This window comes from Phoxinus phoxinus, assembly GCF_949152265.1.
Source record: "Phoxinus phoxinus genome assembly, chromosome: 3".
NCBI classification, from domain to species: Eukaryota; Metazoa; Chordata; class Actinopteri; order Cypriniformes; family Leuciscidae; genus Phoxinus; species Phoxinus phoxinus.
Window position 1 is genome coordinate 8,555,545 of NC_136878.1, and position 26,457 is coordinate 8,582,001.

The 26,457-nt window shown below is 37.9% G+C and overlaps 1 protein-coding gene across 1 annotated transcript; it reads right to left on the reverse strand.

The window, feature by feature from the left end:
• Positions 1 to 648: 648 nt before the first annotated feature.
• mxd1 (MAX dimerization protein 1) lies at positions 649 to 26,167 on the reverse strand. The gene is made up of 6 exons (XM_079607496.1): positions 24,913 to 26,167; positions 24,093 to 24,192; positions 13,108 to 13,137; positions 7,064 to 7,178; positions 5,822 to 5,981; positions 649 to 1,681 (listed from the first exon to the last, which is right to left on the reverse strand). Exons 1-6 carry the CDS (start codon positions 24,977 to 24,979, stop codon positions 1,488 to 1,490), a joined length of 666 nt encoding a protein of 221 aa, XP_079463622.1. The 5' UTR covers positions 24,980 to 26,167; the 3' UTR covers positions 649 to 1,487.
• Between the last annotated feature and the right edge of the window lie 290 nt (positions 26,168 to 26,457).

Below are 26,457 nucleotides of genomic sequence, written 5' to 3' on the forward strand. Positions count from 1 at the left end.
CCTGATGGTGCAGGAGCAGAAAGGGTCCGTCACTCATACAGTAGGTAATCTGAAGCCTCAGACCTTTGTATCAGTGTCTGCAGTCCATGCAATAACGCAAAGCTCTGCTAAACTGGAATGTGCTTCTAGAGTTGCCCTCGCACTTCTTGGGCTAAACAGTCGAGAGAAAAGAAAACGGACAAACATGAAGAAGATGCATCACACACACACAAAAACGCCACTGTCCTTAGAGAGAGAGGAAGAGATACCTGAGATCCAGACGTCAACCCTCTTCCCACCCCAGTTTCATAAACCCGACCCATAAACCCTTCGAAGAATCTCATGCTGCAAACGCTTCAGTCGCTTCGCCTCTTGATTGTAGTAATAAAATTCAAGATGGCAGGTCAGGGGGGCATTTAAAGTATAGCATATGCTTAAAAAAAACACAATGAATAGAGATTTTCTCATTTGGGATGTCAGGAATCCGTCGGTAAGTCCAGTTGAGGGGTGTATTGCTACCGCCCTGATGATTTCGCACAGCGTGAGTATTATGAGTGCTTGCTGGGTAAAACAAAAGAGGAAACTACAACAACAACACGTCAGTGATCTCTGCCCGCGCAGTGACGGGAGTGTAGGGTATTAGACAGTGCAGGTAGATATTTTTTGTTTAAGACTAGCTAACACACTACGTCTGATACATCACTAAAGTAGCTGCAGTCCCTTCGGAGAGACGTTTTAGAAAACAAAACGACATGACAGCACATCTCTTGACACGAAGCGATCTTTGCCTGTACGGTAGAAGTAACCCTTTTGCTCTGATCTCGCAGCTTTCCCAAATCCGGTCCTTGGCTATTACGCGGGACGAGGTAAAGCTGGCTTCAGACGAGTGTAAAAAGGCCACTCCTTCGGACGTTGTCATCTAAGTGCAAAATACCATGCTCTGGTTGGTTAGCTAACTGGTCAGATGACCCAGCCCTGTGTCTGGACGGTTCAGTTTTTGATTGAAGGAACGTTAGACTGCCTGGGTGCGTTGTCCCAGAGTGCGACAGTGACTAGGCAGTGGGTGTGGTATGGTACACATTCTTCATCTGGCTATGAGGTCTTTAAGGGTCTTTTGAGGGTCTTCCGGGAATGGGAATGTCCCAAATCGTGTGCCTCTCTCCGGGATGGTGGGGTGGGAGCAAAGGCAAATGGGTGGGAAGATCTGATTGGTGCGGCTTGGTTAAGAAGGGTCGGCCTTTTCTCCCAGTTAGTGCTGCATATACGAGGTCTGGTTGGTGGGTGGCACATCCAAATTCCAATACTTTCTCCGTGCTTCCTCCTCTTGACTCGCACACACACACCTAGACTGGATTTGTCAGAGCAAGGGAAAGACCTTTTCGTTGTTTCGGTCACAAAGGAGACAACACCGTTTTAAGTATTAGAGGAGGACCCGGCTCAAGGTGATTGGAGGTTCAGGTTGAAGTGGTTGGAGAAGAGTGGCTGAGGAACCGGGGTGATCTGTGCTCTTATAGACTGCAGCCCAGCTCTGGGCTCTTCTCCTGAGGGTTGGCGAGGCGACGGAGACTGGCACTGGAATAGCCTTCATCACTGCAGCTGCTGCGCAAGCTCCCCCGCTCGTCCGAGTCGCTTACGCTGCTGGTGCTCCACTCCAGGTCTCCCAGCAGATAGTCTGTGCCTTCCACGTCAACGTCCACCTCTTCTGCAAAGCAAACACAGGAAAACAATTCGTAGGATTCTTTGGCAGATATTCCTTCTTTATTCTTCCTATGTCTGTAGTGCATCACACAGTGAAACCAAAAAATTTATGAATAAAACAATTATGGTTAGATATTAATCAACAGCCCTAATGAAACTGCATTTAAAGATGTTTGATGTTATTAAATAATAATTAAGTCATTTGTTTTGATTGCAATTTTTTGCAAGTATCAGTGGTCTGGAGTGGACTAGGGGGACTGGAGGCATGGAGAGTCAGTTTTTTGTTCTGTTTCATGTAAAGAATCTGGGTAATTTGTAAATGTAAAACCAATAAAAAACAACTGATCACGAAAAAAAACCATGCCCTATAAAAACTGGTAGAGCATGGTGCTAGAATACTGTGAATTTCAAAGTAAATGCAAAAGTGTCTCCCAAATGGCAGCAACAATAACAAAATCGATAATAATCAATAATGAAAATCGACACAATTTAACATTAAGTCGGGTCTATGCACCATGCACAGGGATGTGCTATAAGTGACTTCACTATACAATTTCATAAAACATATCACAATATACAAAAAATGCATTTCCAAAGGTGTTGAATCCAAGCAAGAGATCATTTTATTTTAACCTATATTATCATTATATATTATATTATAATATAATTTGTATTCTTATGATAGTTTGGCATATATTTCTTCTTTGTCTGTAGTGAAAAATTATGAAAATCTACAAAACTATGAAAAATTATGGGATTAATTGTGATTTAAATATTTGAATCAAAAGCTCTAATAAAACTGATGGTGCTAGCATGTTACATATACAGTATACTGAATGAAAAGAATGCACAAATGGTGAATTCCAATACACAATATTGGAAAAAATGCATTTCTGTGAAAATAAAAATCACAAAAGGTATTTCAATCCAAGCACAAGATCATTTCATATTAACGTTTTGTATATTATATTATAAATATAGAATTTATATTATTTATCAACATTTATTATATATTATATACACTTAATAGAAGCAATTACCTGTTGTTTTCTTTATTATTTTTCATAATTTAGTCATTTATTGGGTTGATGGGTTTTTCCCCAGTAAAATACAGAAAATAATTTTTTCTTTATTATTTTTCATAATTTAGTAATTTATTGGTTAATGTTTTTTCCCCAGTAAAACACAGAAAATGTAATTTGTCTTTTTATTCAAATGATCAATAGGTTAATGGATTATACCAATTGTTGTTATGCATCTTCAGGCTAAATGTAAAGGTAAAAACACAAGACATTTTGCTCAGACAATAACACAAACCACAAAGATTTGATGGATGATGTTAACACAGATGTCTGACAGTATGTCTACACTGCAAGCAAGTGGTTTGACAAGACAAACAAGATTGATCACGCTATAATCAATGAAGCAGTCAACAGTGCAAACCAACATAAAGGGACCGCTCTAGTTTTTTCTTGGTGTTGCTTAGTTTGCCTAACATTCATATTAACATCATCTGCCAAACTTTCCTTGATAATGCTTGTGTCACACACACACACCTACACTCACTCACCCAGTTTTATGCAGCATTTGTTCCTTTAGATGTTAAAAAAATCGATTCACATGCGCATAAATTATAATTACGTGAAAATTGCATGGTGTGAGCTGTAATTTCGTTTAAGACTTGTTTTTCAATCGATCGTTATTAAGGTTATAGCATTTTCATGTGCATTTTGAAGTGTGCTACGTTTAGTCAATCTGGCCCATTATCTCCATGGCAACATTCCAATTTAGGTGTTAAAGCATTCATCGTGGTGCTGCGTGCTACAGTCGATCTATGTGCCATCTGTTTCTAGGACAGGCCACAGCATATACAAAATACACTCCCCAAGATTATTATTTGTCTGAATTCTGAGAAAAACCATGCGAGCTTCCTGTGTAATCATCAAACTTCCACCGTGTGTCCGCAAATGAACCTGAATCTTGAAAGTCTGTAGATGACAACCGGTTCTAGGTAGAAGCATTACCACTAAAATACATTTTTCAAGAAAGAGCTTCTGGGTATCTTTTTAAAAGCGTTCTTAGAAGCCTCGAATGGATCTTACCTATTTGACCCTGTTGTGTTCAAGGTAAATAATGCATGTATGACAATGTGACATGCATAAAAGCAAGATTTTAAATGATTAAAAGGAATACAATTTCTACTTCTCGGCTTCTTTTTAATGTGTACTAAATGAGCAGTACAAGTTTCGACATGTTGCAAAAGCAAACAGTTCAGTTCCCTTGTTTGTTCTATAGCTTTACATCCACCATCCATCCACATTTGTTTGACTTTCTGTGTAGTCTGTAAGCCAATTTTCTCATTCGTGTTTGCTTTGTTATTAAACCTAATATTTTAATTTCTTCTCTTTTATTATTTCCTTTAAAAACATTTTACTTTAGATTAGGTCACAGAAAATCGTGCTTTAAGCCAACCCTTATTGGACATTTATTGCATTAGTAATGAGAGTTTCTTAAAAGGGTTACGTAAAGTACTTTGAATTACCATTGTGTATGAAATAAACTCACCTTGCCTAATATTTCAGAATATGGCAGGTGGAACATGTGACATTATGTAATGATGTGCAATTGCAACTTTTTTCATCATGCTCAGGTAACATAAGGTGTGCCTACATCTGTCATAAAAAATGCACATATAACAACCAGACCATTTAGTATTCTGCAATTTTGAGATTATTGGCTCTGGCCAATGAAAATCGCATATTGGTTAACCACTACAAAGAATGAAATCGTGATGAAAAATATATTAAAATGCCTTAAATTACAGTCTTATATGTAATGTTTAAAGGGTTAGTTCAACCAAAAATGGAAAAAATAAAAAAATCTGTTCATCATATAAAGTGATTTGGGTGAACTAACCCTTTAATGTAATAATGCTGTAAAATTTGTATAAGCAATATCTACTTATTTGTTTCATTCTTTAGAGCTGTGGTTTTATACTTAAACACATACGTGATTATAACTCTATGTGGGACAGTCATGTGTACCGCTCATACATCTTTTTTTTCTAGGTAGAATATGGCAAGTCTTTTAGGCCCTGTTTAAACCTGGTATTAAGATATGTTTTGGTCGAGTTGTGTTTGGATGGGTTATTGTTTTCACACTTGGATTGATTCTTTGGTCCAAACTAGAGTTTGACTCACAAATCAAATTCATGGGCTACTGCTATCTGGGGTTAAATACTGTGATGTTTGTGTACCAGCCCAAATCCTTAATCATTAAGCTACCAAAACCCATACATGAATGTATGTGTCTGGCTGTGCTAGTTTAAATATACTTTTGTCAGTTTTATTCATAAAAGTAGTGGAGAGAAATGTGTGAACAGTCATCAGCTGGATTGGAACACGCATGCTAAACCACGTTATCTGATAATGTTTGATGTTCACAGTCAGCCCAATTCTGATTATTCTGATTGTGAATCCAATTGGATTCTGATCTAAATTATCCACATTGTGCATTGCAACTGTTCAGATCCAATTTGTGTGTACCATGGTGCTCTTTCTATTTACAGAATATCTGTGTTGGTTTATGTTTTCTATGGCAATTACGTTGTGTTGGTATGGACGGGTTTGACTGGTTTGAAATGTTGCCTAACAATATGACGATGTGACTACTGCATCTGAATTAGCTTTAGCTAAAAACACTATGATACATCAGATGACTGTTTAAGTTTATCTACGTTTTTTTGGCCTATCTACTATAAAATAAAATAAATCTAATGAAGAAATGTAGGAGGCTGGCATGCACGGCTTTATTTTGCGCTGCCGCCTCCGTCACAGTAAAATAAGTGAAAACACCTCATCACTGGACCACGAGATGTCTCCATTATATTATAATTTTTGGTGCGACTTGCACATCAACAACAATGCAACGCAACCCTGTTTCTGCAACGACATCTGACGCGTTTACATTTTATATGCGTGAGAAAGTGAAATGCAGGCTAGCTATGTGAAATCATTTTTGCTGTTCACACTTGCTGAATATAATCGGATTTCAATCGGATATGACATTTTTTTTGGATTTGGACTGACAGTGTGAACAAGGTGTAAGACTTAAAGACTCTTGTTGACCATAACTGAGTACATACCTTGGTCGGAGTCGGATTTGTCGGAAGAGATGGTGGAGCCCATGCTGTCCATGCGTGTGCGCTCCACACCCAGCTGCTCCAGGCGTCTGCGCAGATGCCTTTGTTCTCGTTGCAGGTGGTCTATAGCGTGCTGGGCCTTCCGCTCGCCATCTTCCAACCTCTGCAAAAACACAGATGAGCTCAAGTCTTATTGTAAAACGGATAGTACTGCCATTATAAAACAGCAGATTTACATACATGTGACTGCGCATCAGTTCAATTCTGTATTTACACTACCATTCAAACTTTTGAGGTCAGTAAGATAACACTTTTATTCAGAAGTTAAAGCAATTAAATTGATCAAAAATGACATTAAAATGACAAAAGATTGCATAATATAACTATTGTTACTGTATTTTTGATCAAATAAATGCAGCCTCGGTGAGCACAAGACTTTCTTCAAACAACAGATCGTACTGACCCAAAAAGTTTTGAACGGTACTGCATGCATCAGACTTCTAAGAAACATATAGTAATGAACTAACCTACTTTGTGTGTAAGAATTGTTGGTAACACTTTACAATAAGGGTAACAATAGTTAATGCATTAACATGATGAGCATTGCAAAGTTTCTGGATTGGCAACCGTATTTAAAGGCACAATTGAATCTAATTGACAGCGATAACCATAGCAATGGATGGAACACTATGATACTGTATGTCAAATACATCTGCCACTTTTTCTATGTAATGTGTTATTATGTGGGTCATTTTATTACTTTTTTTTACTTTTTTACATATAAATTTACAGATTTTTAAATAAGAATGAGTTCTAAGCACTTTGTTTTATGATCTGTCCTGACAGTGAGTATTTATTATTTCATGAATAAATAGGTTAAGTTAATATTACAAACAGTTTCTTTGCATTATTTTGGATTTATTGTCAGTACTGTGCTCGCAGTTCACATGGGTAGGGTACTTCGTTCTGTGTGTGTGGATGACTGTGTTCGTCCACCACCACCAAATACCCTTTTTTGACCCAGGAAAACCCTGTTAAGCTTTGGGGGTTTAAGCTCACAGGACGTTTTAAGCACTTCAGGGTCGTGCCTGACAACACCACTTAACTGTGGTAAAATCTCAGTAACTGCCTCTTGTGACGTGCTGCTTTAATATCAGATCATTGCATTTTGGTCTTCTGAGAATCGTCTTTTGCTTTCATGCCACCAAACAATATAAACTGTGCCAAGGGGACGTTGGCACATACCTTAATGTGTTCCTTAGCCCTCATAAGTAGGCTGAGGGTTGTGTGCCTGTTTGAGTCTGGTCCTAAGGGCACGAGGGATTTCAAGCGTTCCAAACACAATCTTAAATGTGCCCTCCTGGGTGGTTGACGTGAGGAAAAGAGAGAAAGAGAGTTAGTCATTAAAGTGCAACTACAATACTCTCAATAAGCAGTAGCAACAACATGACTCATAAAAATAGGAAGAATGTGACCGCGATCTGCAAAGTTAACACCTTTCAGTTTGTTTCTCACATAATAGTATAGTAAGAATTCAAAAGACTCATAGTGCATGATTCATACCGACTAGTTTTATCATACTTCTATGTCATTTTTGAAGCTTGAAAGCTTTAGTTCCAGATCATTAAAACTGCATGGGGGCAAAAAACAAGCACAAACTAATTCTTCAAAAAAATCTGTTACACAGAAGAAAAAGTCATACAGATTTGGGGGGACCATTAAGCTTTTTACATTTTCAACTTTCTTTAGTGTGTGTAATGTTGCTTTTTAAGTATCAAAAAGGTCTGCAAAGCACAAGGTTCACTACAAAGGGAGTTATTCTCTATATCAGAAAGCACTGTTTCTGAACTCCCTGAAACGCCTCGATTGCAGTCATGAGTTCTCTTCCAGGAATGTTCACGTCACAATATTCTTCATTTAAATAATTCCTGCCCATGGCATATGGACAAAAAAAAGGAGGGGTGGGGTGGTTGCGAGGCCTGGTTGAGATGCGTTTGTAGCGTGTTCAAACTCGCGGTTATGGTGAGGGATGTGACATTTCTGCAACGCTTGACCAATCAAAACACAATTGTCCAGCCGACCAATCAGAGCACATTGTGCTTTTCTGAAGGAGGGGCTTCAAAGAGACAGGAACTAAACAGAGTGTTACTGACAGACTGGGAAGGGAGGTGCTGCAACACTGTAAGATATGTGAGAATAAATGTGTGTTTTGAACATTGAAGCATGAAAACCTATTCAAGTAGACCCCCCCCCCCCCCCCCACAAAAAAAAGGTTAATACTTTAAAAAAGTGCATAATAGGTCCTCTTTAATAATGTGAAATGCCTAAGATGCCAGTAAATAAGCCAATGAATATAACATCAATGCATTCTTATTCTGTCATTCACATCTAATGGTACGAATCCAACAAATAAACCTGTTATTTAAATAAGGATCATTAAGTTCATTCCTCCAAACGCTTCTCTAACTTCCTCTCTTGTGCGTGCCAAAGGGACTCACAGCTGCTGGGGTGTGGTGATGATAGGTGCCAGCGGCCACATGACCTGTTATGCAACCTGCCAGAAACTGCAGACTGCTTTGCTTTCCTGCTGTATTTGTGTGGAGGCGTGGGTCACAACCCAACTATTTTACTGCTGCAGCTCAGCGGCTGCGTATGAACGTCTGCATGTTAGCAATGCGTGTTCTGCCAACAGATAAGTGTGTACGTGTTAGCTGTGGGCAGCTCTTTCCAAGCTACTGTAGTTAAGCATGTAATCATTTAAATATAGAAAATGAGGATATAAAATGAAAGGTGTCATTTTGCCATATGCAAATGTTGAGAAGATCACGCAAATTGTGTGATCACAAACAAATTACTGTGAAAAAAACTAAAATGCTATTCTGACCTTGTAGCAACAAGATTTATAACCTACAAAAAAGTATAGTTCCAACCGTACAGAAATACACAATACAATACATGATAATATGTAATAACTGTTGCTGCAAAAAAATTATATTCATATTTATAATATTTACTAAAATAATTTACTATTAAATATAACTAACTAAACTAAATAACTTGCTTTTTATAATTTACTAAAATAAAATAATCTCAAAAAAATGATTTGAATGAAAATAAAATAAATCTGTTAAAAACAGAAAATTAATCTGGCAAAAGATATGAAATAGTGGCCAATTGTGTTTCTCTTAAATGTTGCTGCTGCAGTTCAAGACCAGTTTAATGCCAATTATTAAAACGAATGTGAAACGCAGGGTAAATGAGAGCAATATCAAAATGCCAAAGGACAGGTTGTGTGTACACCTGCCTCTCCAACAACACGCGTACACATAAACATGCGCTGGACAACACACCCAGACAAAGGGTAATGTTTGCACCACAGCTCATCGCTTTCATACAGTGCGAGGTGAAGTGGTCCGAAGGTCGGGAATACTATTATATAACTTCAGAATTTGCCACCAAAGTGGTGACATAACCCAAGTGGCCTGGTGTTTGTTAAGCAAATACAGACTTCGTGTGCCGTCCGCCATTTACACACAATGAGTGTTGCTGTCACAGGGTCACTCACAATACGTGCAGATTTTTCTCTTTCTCAACCGTTTTCTCTCATCGTACACTACCGTTTCAAATTTGAGGGTCATTAAGATATATATATATATATATATATTTTTTTTTTTAAAGTAATCAATACTTTTATTTAGCAAGGAAGCATTAAACTTTGAACTTTCTGTTAATCAAAAAATCCTGAAAATTTCACAAAAATATTAAGTGTTTTCAAAAACGGTTTTCAACATTGGCATAATAAGAAATGTTTCTTGAGCACCAAATCAGCCGATTTCTGAAGGGAATCAGAATGATTTCTGAAGGGTCATGTGACACTGAAGACTGGAGTAATGATGCTGAAAATTCAGCTATATTGATGTTTTGCTGCATTTTTGATTAAATAAATACTGCATTGGTGAGCATAAACATTTTTTAAAAATCTTAGCGACCCGCCGACCCCAAGTTTTTAAACGTTATTGTATATGGAACAGGATATTCCCAGTCCACAGTCACAGCATGCGGTGTCCCTATACAAAAAAAAGACCACCCCAGTTCTGTGGGACACCATATATCTGTTCTACCATGATCCTTTAAACAGGTCAGCCTCTATCTATTCGAGCCATATGACTTTGACTTAGCATAAATCACCCTCCACTAATGGCCTTTGACTTCTGACCTCTCAGTAATAGTATTAACCCCACTAGAGAACGGTACATGCCAATGCATGTGTGGTGGCCTGGAGCTCAGGTTACAGATTTAAACCCTCTCTCAAGACAAATAGGCCACGGGTATGCGATGTCCATCTTGAGAACAAACAGAATTTAACCTGTGCTTATGTTTGAGATGGTGTGTGTCTGCTATTGTGGCTCCTGTTGACATTGGCTCCAAAGAACATTGTTAACAGCAGTTGTTTGCATATTCTCTTAGGCAACCATGCACTGTTAAACAATAAAAAAAAGCCCAGTCTTTCGCTCTGCCTATAGGGTGAGTGTGTATGACGTTTAGCCCATAACTGGTGCAGGGTGAAAATGCATGCCATGTGATATTGAGGTCACTGGGACAACTGTAACAGCTTTACATGATACAGGTGTGTGACATTTTATAAGACAGGGGCATTTCAGGTGAGATTTTAACTTTCACAACAGCTTTTTTTAATTCAAATGCCACAATGCTAAACTATGGGCCAGGTGCAAACAAAACTTCACTTTTGCTCAACTTTTAGAGACTTTCACGTGGTGGACAATAACATGGGTGAAAAAAATGGTAAAAAACATCAACAACAAAAAACAAAACACTTAATTTTTAATTAAGAAGGAATCAAATTCATATTTAGGGAAATCATATATCGTATATCACTAACCCATGAAATGGATCTGGTACAATAGTGGTAAAAAAATTGGGGTCATTTTTTTATGCTTACCAAGTCTATATTTATTTGATCAATAATACAGTAAAAACAGTTCTACTTTGAAATATTATTACAATTTAAAATAACTTTTCTATTTGAATATATTTTAAAATGTAATTTATTCCTGTAATTAAAAAGCTGAATTTTCAGGAGCCATTACATGATCCTTCAGAAATACTTTTAATGCTCAAGAAACATTTCTTATTATTATAATCAATGTTGAAAATGGTTGTTTTGCCTTAATATTTTTGTGAAAACCATGAAAACCCCCCCCCCCCCCCAAAAGAACAGCATTTATTTGAAACAAAAATATTTTGTAACATTATGTCTTTACTGTCACTTTTGATCATTTGAATGCATCCTTGCTGAATTAATGTATTCATTTTGAAAAGTAATGTATATCTGCTAACCAATCACAGCACTGACTTAGGAGTTGAACTGACTATGTTACAACATAAGCTGTCCAGAAATATTCATACACTAAAAAATAACTGTAATAGATATTACCGTACATTTAGTTACATTATGGTAAAATACAATTAAATTGAACGTTTTTGGAAGTGAAAAACAAGTCGTTGTATAATATAATTCGACATTCCCAGAATTCCCTGCATGACATTTCACATTTGATGTATTTTCATTGAAATAACTGTTTCTTCTTAATTTTTTTAAATCAGTTATGCACATTATGGTTTTATGTTACATCTAATGTTGTTGAATTAATGTTTATTGCATTTTTAATGTCGTGTTACCATGATGGTGTTTAGTGTTCGTGTGAATAACACTGTGCACCTTCTATATATTAGTATTTACCTTCTCAGCTTGTCGGAAAGCTGCTTGTGATGAGCTTTGATTCATCATTTGACTTTCTCATCCCCACCTATTTTTGGTGGTTGTTGTTAGTGTATTACAAAGGTACAAAACAGATATTAAAACGTCAATAGGTTGGTAAACTAACATTATATCAGTTAATGAATACGTTTTTTTACTGTAAATTTAAGTTAAATATGTAAAACATAAAATATTGCTACTGTATTTAAGGTAAATTTCTGGAAACCACAGTTTTTTTTTTGTTTTTTTTACAGTGTAGCACATTGTGGCCTTCATTTATAAGTTTTATTTCTAGTTACTCTTTACTTGTAGACAACATATCTAAACATCCAAGTAATTTAATTCAGCTTATTTACAGCATCACAAACTGGATTTGATGTAATGACAAATTAATTCATAGTAATAAATTCACACATATATGAAAAAAAAAGAAAATCATAATAGCTTACGGCCGCACCACCCTGATCTCGTCCGATCTTGCAGGGTTGGGCCCGGTTAGTACTTAGATGGGAGAAAATCATTATGAAATAAAATAAAAGTAAGAGAAAATTGAACCAGGAAAGAGCCAGATTCAAACTTGCATTGTCCGCACAAGTGCCAGGGCTTAATATCTAAATAACATGTGCTAACTGCTCGGCTAAAGTCCTACCCTTGTTATATATATTTTTTAACCTGAGAGGTTCACGGACACATGAATCATCACAACACAGCTGTGCTGTGGTTTCACATCAGACATGCTGGCCATTTATTCAAATCTGCATCACAAATGCACTCCCACTTGAGTTGCTTTATGAATATCAGCCCATACTCCATTTTGAGCCAGTGTGAAACAAAAGCAGAGACGTGGGGAGCCTCGTTTTCCTTCTATGGATTTCTAAACAGTAGATGAAAGCCGCTCTTCAGAAATGAATAGCGGATCAGTTGTCTGCAGCACTGTGACCTCAGAGCTTTGGTCTGATCTGATGTATGCAGAAAGAGACACACTTTCCTAGGCACGAATGGGAGGGGAGTGTGACTTAAGCTGTGTGCATTGTTAGGAGTGTAAAGTCAAAGTCCAGACACCCTGGTTTTGCTCATTGCTAAGCCTGACGGCATGTATTATTCAAGGCGTTTGGCAAGCTGAGCTCAGTGCGCGCGTGTTACCCAAACCACATCACGCTGGAGACGTTAAGCCTGGTTCATTAGCGAGATCTTTCGCGTTAAAAATTTCAGGTCACCCATTTATTGAGGGTTTACCTCTAGGGTCAAAGCTGAATGGATATATCACCTGATTGACTGACCTTTATACTTATCTCTGAGCAATATCTGGGTGCTAGTGGACACACGTGAAAAGAAACGGCTCCAAAAAGACTGAAATGAGGCATTCGGTCACATTCCCTGGTCGTTTAGCTTTCAATTACAGAGGTTTAATCTTAATCTAATCAGTAAGGATGTAATGAGGTATAATCCTGCAAGCTTACAGATAAGAGCTAACAACTGTGACAATAACATGAAGGTTATATGGACATACCTGTTCTTCTCCATCTCGTTGTGTGTAGACCTGCAGAGACAGAAAGAGGGAGATGTTAGGAATCACTTGGTCTTTTTTATTAACATTTACACTTATGCATTTGGCAGACGTTTTTAACTAAAGTGACTTGCATTGCATTGTATTTGATCAGTTCATGCATTCACTGGGAATCAAACTAATGAGCTAAATTGACTTTTTTGAATATTTGAAACCCCTAACCCTGGTATTAAATTTTAGAAAGAAACTTGCACCACATTGTTTGTGCTACGGACATGAATCATACCTCAAATCATGCAGTTTGTAAAAGAGAGGTGCATTAATACTTTTCTAAATGATCAGACTCACAATCTTTGCCTGGTGGACTATAAAATGAGTGAAAGAATCCAACAGACTGGAATGATACAGAGACTTGAGGGAAGGCACTTTTGATGTGAACCACCTAGCAACTACACAAAACACCCTAGCAACCATGCAGTAATGCCCTGGCAACCACCCACAACACCCTAGCATCATATCAGCAGTTGTCTATAGGAAATTGCTATAATATGTTTATATTCGGACTTTACTTTAACGAGGCAGTGAGAGAGAGGATATGAAACAGAAAATTAAAGCAAATTTTTAATTAGTTAAAAATATATATTTTTAATTAAAATATTAAATCAAAATGTTTAAGTATTTATTATTATAAGAAGAATATAAATATTATATACACTGTCAACTATAAAAAAAATTATTTTGCACAGATTTTTAACAATTTACAATTTGTCAATGTAATTTAACAAAAGGACAATTTAGAAGCCAACTATTGCATTGGGGATTTTATTTTCATAAAATATATAAATTGTAAAAAAAACAAAAAAAAACAATGGTATCCTCATATTCGAGGACTCTGAACTAATCGACAGGCTACGGCTCCAACATCACCTCCATGTTCTTAGGTTTGAAAGGCACACAGAGAGTGTTCTGTGCTCACGGCTGATTTAAATGTTCAGTACAAAGGTGAACTGGTTTCTGTGTGTGTGCGTGTACGTGGTGTAAAGGCTATATAGGAACAAACTCAAAGATTTTAAGGGCCCCTGGGCTTGTTTAGTGGATGCAGGAGTTGCCAAAATGCTAATTGCTGATCGCAAATGTACTCCGTCCTCTGTGTGTGTCTCTCTCTCTCTCTCGCTACGTTTGCAAAATACATAGAGGCTCTTGGCCCCACTTAGCAACAGTAACTAGAAACACAAGCCTGAGACACAAGACGGCAGTGGGGGGTAGAGTCCTCACACACCATGTGAATGAAGGCTCGCTTCACAGAGGCCATTTCTAGATCAACAGAGAAGTGAAAGAGAGGCAAAGCAGAGGAGAGAAAGATGAGGAAAAAACAAGAGCTCAATAGACAACAAGTCCAATATCTTCCTTTTGCTGCCTTAAAGTCATGACAAACTGGTCAAATTCATGAGATTAGTGCAAATGATTTCCACCACAACATCATAGATGCCATTGGAAGCTTGTTTTCCATTCAAAATGTGAATGTTGACTACAATTTAGATTATTTGCATTTTACATACAGTTGAAAATATGACATTTCCCATTATTCTCAATGGCACCACAAAATGACAAAACACACCAATTAGACTTTACTTCAATAAATGCAGATCTCTTGCTTTTCAATTTACTGTTGTCTTGCTAAACAGCTTCCTTCTTCGCTGGGAAGTGGAAAAGAGAAAAATACACTTTTGTTCAAAAGTTTGATGTCGGTAAGATGTATTTAAATGTTTCTGAAACAAGTCACTTATGCTCACCAAGGCTGCCATTATTTGAGCAAAAAAAGCTGTAAACACAGTTAGGCTATATTGTGAAATATTGTTACAATATAAAATCACTTTTCTATTTGAATATATTTTAAAATGTCATTTATTTCTGTGATGGAAGCTGAATTGTCAACAGCCACGCTAATCTGGTGCTCAGGTGACATTTCTTATTATCATCAGGATTATTTGATGAATAGAAAGTTCAAAAGAACAGCATTTATTTGAAAAAGTCTTGTTTCATTGTAACTTGTAAATTTCGTAAGTAAGTTTTGATAAATTTTAATGACCCCTTACTGAATAAAAATGGCAATTTCTCCCCCCAAAAAAATCTTACCGACCCTAAAGTTTAGAACAGTAGTGGAAATAAAAAATAAATAAATATGATATATGTAAGAAATTCCTGCACAAAAAACAAAAACCTTGCAAATCACATCATAATTATGCTTACGATTTCCAAAGTGAAAAGTATGAACTTTTCATACTTCGGTCACACTTTAGATTAGGGTCCAATTCTCACTATTAACTATTACCTACTTGCCTCAATAAGCTCCTAATTGCTGTTTTTTAATATTTAGTATGGTACTTGTTAAGTTTAAGTATTGGGTAGCATTAAAGGGCACCTATTATGGAATTTTGAAATTTACCTTTCATGTAGTGTGTAACATAGATCTAAGTGAACAAAAACATCCTGCAAAGTTTGAAATATGAAAGTGCACCGTATATAAAGTTATTGTCTTTCAAAAGTAAGAGTCGACTCTGAGTCATTTTTATGAATCGTTAGAAGACCGAAGCTTTTTCTCTGACTAGATGACGTCAACTTGTTAAGTTATTTGAATATGACACGCCCACTTATTGCGCTCCAAAGCCAGGAGGGAAAATATCAGGGCGACGAGACGCTGTGTTCTGAAGTGCGACTCAAAAGCAAACTTTTTTCATCTGCCCAAGGAGGAGCATTTGAAGACTAAGTGGCTACAATTCATATATACAACTATACCACAGAAGTATACCGAGCCTTGTGCTTTGCTCGCGCCATTTTCAAGACGATTGCTTTACCAACTTAAATGCAATCAAACTTGGATTCGCGAGCCGGCTGATATTGAAGGAAGGTTCAGTTCCAAGTGTATTTGCATCAGCTTCCTCCTCCGTATCACAACCTGTAAGTGTTATTAATAATTTTTTGCTTTTATATTTTATGTAGCATGCTTAATAATTATTTTGTTTGTTGTGTAAGCACCGTTTAGCTTCTAGGTCTTCAATGACAATTGTATTGAGATAGCCTATGTGAAGTGTTTGTCGTTGTTTTCTGAGTTGTCTTAAAGAATAGAATAATACCTCGTAGTAACGTAACTAACGTTACATTTTATTTTTTTTATTTTTGTAAAAACGTTATGTTTATGCATCGGGCTAACGCAAACAAAGACTGATTGTGCTTTTACAATATGAACTCTGGGCTATGCTCGCTAACATAACATTACATGCTTTATCTTATTTTTAGTTTTTTACTACAAACTACAAAGCAGTGGACTATAATAATTATTATAACACAATTTAATTGATAAAAGCATCATTGTACTCCGTGTTAAACAATAAGTATTATCTCTGTAAACACTGCTGGGTCATCTGACCAATCAACGCAGATTAGCGTCGCGCAAAGGAGGGGTTTGAAAAATGAGTCGTTGAACGATTCATTTGGGAGTCGGTGAGCAAATCAGGTAAAAATAAATGCATATTATACGACAACAAAAGTGTTTTTTGTCATTGCATGCATGTAAAACTGTTGTTGGGGACTCCCTAAACAACATTAGGAACATTTTAAATGTCATAATAGGTGCCCTTTAAGGGATGTAGAATATGGTCATAATGCATAAAAAGGCATTAATATGTGCTTTATAAGTACTATTAAACAGCCAATACCCTGGCCTATAATATGCATGCAAATAAGCAACTAGTTAATAGTGAGAATTGGACCCTAAACTAAAGTGTTACCGAACCTTCCCAGGAAATTTGAAGGCAGGATTTCTATAATTTTATCAGCAACTCAACACTCTTGCCAAATCAAATTAGTGGACTGGAACTGGTATAAGGTGGACCTTGCAGCTTTGAATGCTACCTGTCCAAGAGCTTACATGACCACTAGAGCATGGGTCAGGGTTCACTGCAAACGCCAGAACCTGCAAAGAGTACTGGGCCTCGAAATGGGAGCTTAGGAGGATCGTATCATCTCTCTCTCTCATTCATCCATCCTTCAAACTGACCTTATGACCCCTTCTACAGTAACCCTCACTCTAAAAATACCTCCAGAAGACATCTCATGTCAGAGTCTCACAATAACTGTACCCCCTTATGCCTGCTACGATTTCAGCAATCCTATAAGATCATTACAAATTACACTGTACGACATGGATCTAATAAACTTGGGTACGACATGTAGTTTGTAGACTGTACGACGATGAAAACTATTGAATCGTAGGCTATGATGCAAGTCAGTCAGTATAGAAGAATGAAATGTCATCAGCATGCGCTAGTGGTAAACAAATAGAGCAAGATGAATCGCATGTTGTGCGCTGAAAAAAAAGAGAAGGAAGCGAAAGAGGAGAATATGGATTCGGTCATGGCTAGGGAAAAAAGTGAGGCCAACTTGGCATGCAATTTTGCAATTGGACCTTGAGGTCTACTTACAAGTAGTTTTAAGTTTTAGCGTCATGTCGCGTTGATCAATACGCCATTTCATGTTGCATTTTTAATGGCTAGTCAGTACATCGTAGCAGCAAACACACTGTGAGATGATCATGTTAAATTTCTGACACTGTGAGAGAATTAATCGCAGGCGATCTTTGGTCGCAAGACAGTCTTTTAACCTCTCTCACTGTACGACGTAAAACCACCGTTTAGGAGCCACGACCACAGAAACCGCCATGATTGGACATCTTTCATCTGGGACAGCCCAATATCGTACAATGTGTGTCAGGAATTAAAGAAAACTTCAAAACGCTTCTTATCAAATTGACTGTTTATGGCCTTTGTCTGGGTAGACACCTTATTTAAATTGACAAAGCTGTGAAGGATATACGGACAATAACACTGCATCTACCCTGACTGCGGTCCACAATTGCACTTTGAATTTATAAACAAGCTTCCTAAAATTAGCGCACCCATGCAAAGAGATCAGCTGATCTGCTCGGCTGGCATCTCGCTCGGGAGGTGGATTTTGTGGGGTCAGTGAGGGGGATCGACAGATACCAGTGACATAACAGCCCGTTTCACTGTGTAACGCCAAGTTGACTCCCCTCGTTGCTACTGTACTTGCCAGACCACCTGTTCCAACACATGAAAGGCCAAGCAGTTTCTTACAACATATCTGGTCCGATTAGCTGCATATACATCCAGTTCATTCCAGTTATGTAAAGGCATAACACTGCATTCGCACTGCAAAGAGTGCATGAACACAAAAAGGACTTGAAATATGGCACCAGTGCACACATTCATACAGGAACAAGAGGAGTACCCACGGCTGCTGCTATGTGCATTAGCCCACATACCATCTGAATGTAAGCGAGAGGAAGGAGGAGCTCTGTCATATATATAATGGGGGTGTTCAAGCTGCTCTGGTTGCCTGGATCGAGGAGAAGAGAAAAGGGGGAGGGGAGAGGAGGAACCAGCCCACCACTATCACACGTACACAGATCAGGGACACACACTGCCACCCTTCCCCCACGATACATCAGGAAACGCAACCACGGAAAGCTGGAGGGGAAGGCAGGTTTGCAAGGGAGATTCACTATATGGGAGATCCACCTGACCTACATATATTAAAGGTTTTACACAACACACACTCAAACGTAAATGGCATTCCAGAGATGCTTTTCAGTAGCTCGGTCATCAAATGCACACTCAAAGCTCAAGCGACTGAATGACTTTCCATCCTTCAAGCGGTGAATGGACGGGAGAGCCATCTAATGAGTCAGGCGTGCAAGTTGGAGAGAAGTGAGGAGTTTATTCAGCGCAGAAACACCGGTTGTGCTCTACAGCAAAAGCGCTTCATGCATGATGCATTGACACCAGTGCTGGTGTAGTGAATGTAGGTTACTTGCATATTCTGAGGCAGTGCAGATGATTTCTGATGCATTTGGTGCACAAAAACGTCTTGCTATAGTAGTTTGATTTTTTTTTTATGCTCAAGTTGACAGAAGCCAGATTATGGTCATTTTGCACCCACTTGCTTTCCACCACCTGCTATACTCAAAGTGCCCCTATTATGGCCCCTAATATTCCCTTTCATGCAGTGTATAATATAGCGGTTTATGAATGTAAATGTTCTACAAAGTTGTTAAGTTGAAAGTGCACAATAAATAAAGTTATTGTCTCCCAAAAGAAAGAATCGTCTCTGAACCGCCTAAACGAGTACCGGTAATCCGTAATATGAATCCCACTGCGTTACGGTTCTACGTCACTAGACGATGTGTTTGCATAATGCACGTCTATTTTGTACGTTGTCCACCCGAACAACTTGACCAGCCCTCAAACGTCATTATACTGACTACTGCTTCTCAGATCTCGAAATTCCAACGCGGGATTCTCAAAACGCTTGCTCTTGAAAGATGGGTCAGTACCCAGTTTATTCGGACCAGCTTGCTCCTCAGAATCACAACCTGTAAGTATGAATAATTATTGATGTATACATTTTATTCCAGGTGTTCATGACATGTAGTTTTGTTTTTTATATTGTGTAATTTTCTGGCTAAATGTTATTACTGTCTTACTGAAATACTTCTGCTAAGCAGCTGTGGGCCACTATTACCTAAACCTGTGTCTATTAATGCAGATTGACTGTCGTTATTACTACTTTGAATAAAGAAAAAGGATGGAGCAAGATTTGTTTGGCAAACTTTAATGTTACAACTGTCCTTCACGTTAGTCCTCGGCCAACGTATGCACTGTTATTGATACAGTTCCCGCATGTACACCACAATATGAAATATACTGATCGGTTTGTTGATCTTGTTAATGCTGATGGTGAGGAATTACAGTTGCAACATCTCATAATGTACCTCAAAATGAGTAGCGTCTCACTGAGAAACGTTCTGCTCAAGTTGTCCTTGCGATGGAGGTTCGGATTGAATGACTAGTTCTTACAATGTTTCATCATCGGACTCGCGCTCGGATTGATCTGGTCAAATCCACGTCATCGTTACGGTCTTTACAGTGTGTACAATCTCTGAGCTTTAGGAAGCTGAAATTCAGTAATGGTGATGTGCGTTCAGCTTCCGACACGCGCTGTAAGCGGTGGACCAATCACAACAGACTGGGCCATCTGGCCAATCAGAGCAGAGTAGGCTAACGGAAAGGAGGGATTTAGAGAATGAATCTTCGGACGAGTTCTTTCAGAATCATTGAAAAATGTGGTGATGTGCAATGTATATTATAAGAAAATTAAAGTGGTTTTTTGACTCTTGACCTGTTGTTTATGAATTTGCTTAGGAAATTAGGAACATTTAGTATAGCATAATCGGGTAAAAAATTACATTGCATTATGTAATTTCCAGAAATGAAAGACATATTGTCCTATCTATAGCAGTTAATGGAAAATAAACACATCATGGTACCATATTCTGTTTAAACTGCTGTGCCAAAGAGTGGAACAGGACTACAGCTTTGATACTAATAGCAACAGAAAATGTTGTGGTGAATATTAGCAATAGTCCTTTTTGTCATCCTCTCAAAAACTGGCCATATTTTGTTTATATACATGGTTAAAGTCAGCATTAAATGAAAGTTGCGATAGTCTTTTCTTCCCTATTGTGACGTATATTCGAGTGAAACAGCTTCTGGGATGAGAACAAATGTTGGGCGGAACTTGATTTCATCCTTTGGAATTTATTGGATTATAGGAAGTTGGGCGTTGACAACTAAATTGAAGTCATTTGGGATATATTTAGTCCCACCCTCTGCAGAGACACACGTCATGAAGAGAACAGATGTTGTTTGGAGGGGAGGTTATCGTTTTTGATTAAAGATTACGAGGCCATGTGAATAAAAAACATTATGATATGAACAGCATTCTTTAAAAAATTTATTAAAATAAATAAATAATAATTGTCCATTTTGATTTCATGGTCTCTACATAGGCCTACTGTTTGGGGTCAGATAGATGATTTTTGTGTGTGTGAAAGAAATCAATACTTTTATTCAGCAAGGATGCATTAAATTAATTCAATTAATCAAAAGTTATAGTGGAGACTTATATGTTAAACAAGACCTCTATTTCAAATTGTTCTTTTTAATTTTCTATTCACCAAAGAACTGTTTTCAACATTTATAAATATATGTGTCTTAAGCACCAAATCAGCATATTAGAGTAATTTCTGAAGGATCATGTGACAATGAAGACTGGAGTGATGATGCAAATTGAGCATTTAATGTTTCAAAAACTTTTGTAAAAGATTTTTCTGACCCGTTATAATATAAGGTGATGGCAACAGACGTTGAGTGATCACTTGTACTCTGCAATGTACATGAGACCTGTTACATTAAAAAGACAGCTCCTACGATTTCTTTATAAACTAAACCAACATTTAAACAACGACTTCCTCTGTACGCACCATAAGGTGTATATAAATAGCTACAAACCCAGTGGTACCCTTGTTAGGCCTTAATATCCAGTTACAAACCACATAAACATCCAGACACAGATTAGAGTTGGGGACTGTTTTCAGCAGGGTCACACAATAACTAGATTTTTATCCAAGGTCATATTCCTAAAATGGTTAATCTCCATGATTCAGAAGCAGCAGCTTTTATGACCCTCTGCTGACCTGCAGGGACCTTGTGGCTGTGAATCAGTATGCAGAGTATGGCAGCAACATGTGCTGTCAATCAGCTACAGTAAAAAGATCTGTCCCTAAAGCCCTGCTAACCTTTATCAGACCAGTCAGATTCAGAGAAACACTGCATCCTAGCCAATAATAACATATTTGATGTTTAACATACAGTTGTGTATATGGAACAATGACATTTCACTGTGGCTAATCAATGCAATACCACAGAAAGAGTGTTGAAAAATCCCATTCATTTTCCATATAGTGGAAATGATTTTGAACAAAAACGTATAAACCTTTAAAGGAACACTCCACTTTTTTCATTTTCCAACTCCCCTAGAGTTAAACAGTTGAGTTTTACCGTTTTCGAATCCATTCAGCCGATCTCCGGGTCTGGCGGGAGCACTTTTAGCATAGCTTAGCATAGATCATTGAACCTGATTAGACCGTTAGCATCTCTCTCAAAAAAATGACCAAAGAGTTTCGATATTTTTCCTATTAAAACCGTGACTCTTCTGTAGTTACATTGTGTACCAAGACCGACAGAAAATAAAAAGTCGCGATTTTCTAGGCCAGTATGACTAGGAACTATACTCTCATTCCTGTGTAATAATCAAGGAACTGTATTACAAACTTAGTGCCGGTCACGTTGGAAGTTACCGAGCTAGGGACTATTTTCAGCCACTTCGTAATATCATTGCGCCTGCTGGTACGGCAGCACAGATCCTTGATTATTACGCAGGAATGAGAGTATAGTTCCTAGTCATATTGGCCTAGAAAATCGCAACTTTTCATTTTCTGTCGGCCTTGGTACACGATGTAACTACAGAAGAGTCAAGTTTTAAATAGGAAAAATATCAAAACTCTTTGGTCATTTTTTGAGAGAGATGCTAACGGTCTAATCAGATCAATGATCTATGCTAAGCTATGCTAAAAGTGCTACCGCCAGACCCGGAGATCGGCTGAATGGATTCAAAAACGGTAAAACTCAACTGTTTAACTCTAGGGGAGTTTGAAAATGAGCCTATTTCCAAAAAAAGTGGTGTTCCTTTAAAAACAGACCTACTGTTTAACAATGGTATGTGCTTTTGTTAAAGCCATCAACCTGAATTATTTATTGGTTCATGGCTTATAACAAAAGCTTTTTTCAAAATCCCTATGGGAAAAATACTACCAGAAACAAGGCCACCAAAAACGAATGCACTCTATAGAAACCAAACAAAAACTCCTGTCATGATTGCAGCCGCTTAGAACAAAAACCTTCATTGATATGAAAGATTTATCGCTTGTCACCTTATCAAGTTGCACCAGTTTAGAACATAGTGTAACGGAACATGTTCTCTAGAACGTGGAGTTTAAGATACACGGCTCACGTCATAATGAGAATAGAGTTAGACATACAGCTGAAATACTGATGATGCTCTCCTTACAAGTTTCTCCAATGAAATGGAAGTAGTGACAGTCTTTTTTTCCACCAGATTATCTGTTGATTGGACTTTGAGATGTAGGCGTTGCACTCAAATGTGGAGGAAGATGAAGGCAAGCATGTGGGGTTTAAGTGGACTAAGAGAGTCACCAGAGAGAAGCTCCAGTTATGACATTTTGATTAAACATGATCAGGTTCTGTCTGATCAAATTCAGAAAATGGAGTTTATGCTGACTTTAAAGCATTCATTGAGACCATGTCTGCTATTGGTCTGTCTTTTGATGACTTTTTAAATGTAATTTTAGTTTAACCTTAAGCTGATATGAGCAATTACTGCCAAATTCAATACTAACAAACATAACAAAACTAACAATCATGAGTTTGAAGAATGGTTCACTACTGATGTAAACATAAAAACAGCATTGCCTGATAATAGGTGGTAAACAAGTCATTTTAATTAAGCAAAATAGTAATCAGCTCTACTTTGAAAATAATTGAAGGCAACTGATTTCACCCACTGACAGGCGACGGACAGTTCCAGGCCCACTAATCGGATGATGCTGAGGAAATCTGAGGTGTCGAGTAGTGAGTGAGTAAATTGTGACTGTGTGACGTGGGTGGTGAGAGTCACAGGGAGAGAATCGAGCAGCATGTGAGTGTACGTCTCTCTCCATGTTGAACGTGGGACGGCGTGTTCTGACTGCATCTGCACGGAGATGAATCAGTGGGTGTGTTTGTGTCACGCACACACACACGGCGCAGATATGTGCATGATGTCTAATTTAGAAATCACTCACGAGTGATGTGTGTGAATCATGTTCATGTTGGGATCCGGAGGGAGAAAAACACAAGGACCAATCACACTGTACATACAGTGCACACTAATAGATCCGTCATGATGCTAATGAAATCGTATTTGTTTTCGTAGAAACTAGGTGGAAGTACCTGCTGCTGCAATTTTTCTTGCTTTTGATTTTTCGTTTCAAGCCATCCCTCTCTTTGTTGCTGGTGAAGGGTAACATGGAGGCATAGCCGTGCTCCGCTTCTGCAGATTCAAACAGAGACATTTAGAAGCTCATTAGACCACGAAAAGCACATTGACTACCTGAAAATCAAAGCGATTGATTACAAATATCGACTATTTTTTTTAGTTCCTGGGAGAAAAGCGGTTATTATATAAAACACAATGGGGCAAATTCTAGACAAATGTCTTGCTTTTGGGTCAATGATGTCATCTGAACTGGAGTAAACCCAGTAGCCAGCCGAACCACAACAGATAGGGGGGAAGGGGGATGCACAGGAAACCCTCCACTGTAAACCAACAGCAGTGCTTGAAAAAAGCATTTCACTTCCACATATGCACACAAATATGTCATCAAACACCATTTAAAATATGTAAATATGCCATATACGCTTGGGTTTTATCCCTAGAGTGTTAACAACACATTAGTGTCCCCTGTGAAAGACAAGCAGTCTCAGACAGCTGAAGTGGACACTTCTCGGTGTCCTGATCTTCCCCTTCCCCAAATATCATAACAACGGGAAAAAAAAGCCCCGTCTGCATATCATGCATTCATTTCTAATACATAGGTCGAAGCACCATTTCTCTATTTAGAAAACAAGCACCTTAGCAACAGTGTCAGGATTAATTTGCATGCCAAAATATCATGATGTGTATGTGTGCGTGCATGCATATTATGCATACATTTATGTATACATAAATACATATATATACATACATATATATCGTATTACGTCACTTTACCTCTTTCTCTTCGATCAAGATATTCAGCTGCTTCGATCAACATCTGCAGTTTCTCAATAGCCGTCATTTTAAGCAATAAACAACGATAAAAAACGACAATCCGGGTCAGAAATAAACGAGGAAAAAACAAAAACAAAAAAACAAGCAGATGCCTTTCGTTCCTTCACGGTTCTTCTTCCTCCAGCGTTTAGAGTAAAAAAAAAAAAAAAAAATCCAGTCAGACGAATTTACAAAATATTTTTGTACAAGGCAGCGAGGGAAATGTTTAGATATGGGGTCTTGTTGATAAAATGTGCGAAAAAAATGAAGAGAAAGAAAATCTAACACAAATAAACACGCTGGTTTCCAAATAGCTGGATGATAAAAAACGAATAAAAATGTCCCTCAGCTGCCAAAAAAAATACTAAATTAACTAGTCCTGTTCATATTAAACGAGATATTGGACATTAAATGTTAAAATTGTGAGAACACGATACGAACAACAACAACAAAAAACCTTCCAGGTTTGCAAAATCTGGCAACTCTTCCTGAAAGCATGTAAGTGGTGACACTCAGGAAGGTCTAAAGACTTTTATAGATGAGCTGTCAAAAAGATAAGAGCTTTAGTTCTGCACTTGGTCAATTTTTAGGCTCTGATACTGACAGCAAACGTTGCTAACTAGAGACTGGAAAAAAATTCGTCTGGAAAAAATTGGCAAAATATACTGGATTGACAGCTCGGTCAGATCGATCTGATGAGGGTACTGATTGCCAGATTGTATAAATTTACACAAAAAAAAGTGTATTTGCGCAGCTGGTGATATAATTTTTTGTAAATAATCTTTGAGCTTTGGTGCTGGTTGCTGGCTGGAAAACAAACAGCGTTCAAACCCAATTCCTTGTTGTTGTTAAAAAAAAGAAGTCAATTTTGATATGTCTGTCCAGCGAGGTGGTAGGCAATATTATGTTGTATAATAAAAAAGGAAAAAATCTTGATTGATCGTTGAAAAATAAATGTGTTGAAAAGAGGCTTTAAAATAAAATACACGGCCTCGAAAAGTCCAAACAATCGCTGGTTTCGATATTTCAAGCGTGACAGACGATCTGGCTACTTATTAAACAGCTCTAGTTGCACATGCTAAGCTGTGGATGTGTGCAACTGAGGAAAATTAATCAAAAATAGGACAAAAACACACAGCTAGCGAAACCATAACGTCGTTGAGCCAGGCAGATGAGATGTTTGCTAGCTGCTGTCATGTTACTGTGTATGTCTGTCAGCAGCTCTGGAGAACACGCGATACTATTGGATGGGCGATACAGGAAGCAATCATCTCATTGGATGCGTTTGCTGCCAATCTAAATGCTCGTGTCTAGAGAGGGCCAATGGCTGAGGTGCATTATAAAGCGTGAATATACGACTGCTGTAATGCGATTCCGCAAGATAATGGTGCAACTAAGCATCACCGTAGCGCCATTTTGGAGCGAAGGTACAACCTGTGCCGTAGTATTCTGGCATTTGCTCCTGAGCCAAAATGGATTATTATGCAAATCGTGTATTGTTGTTAT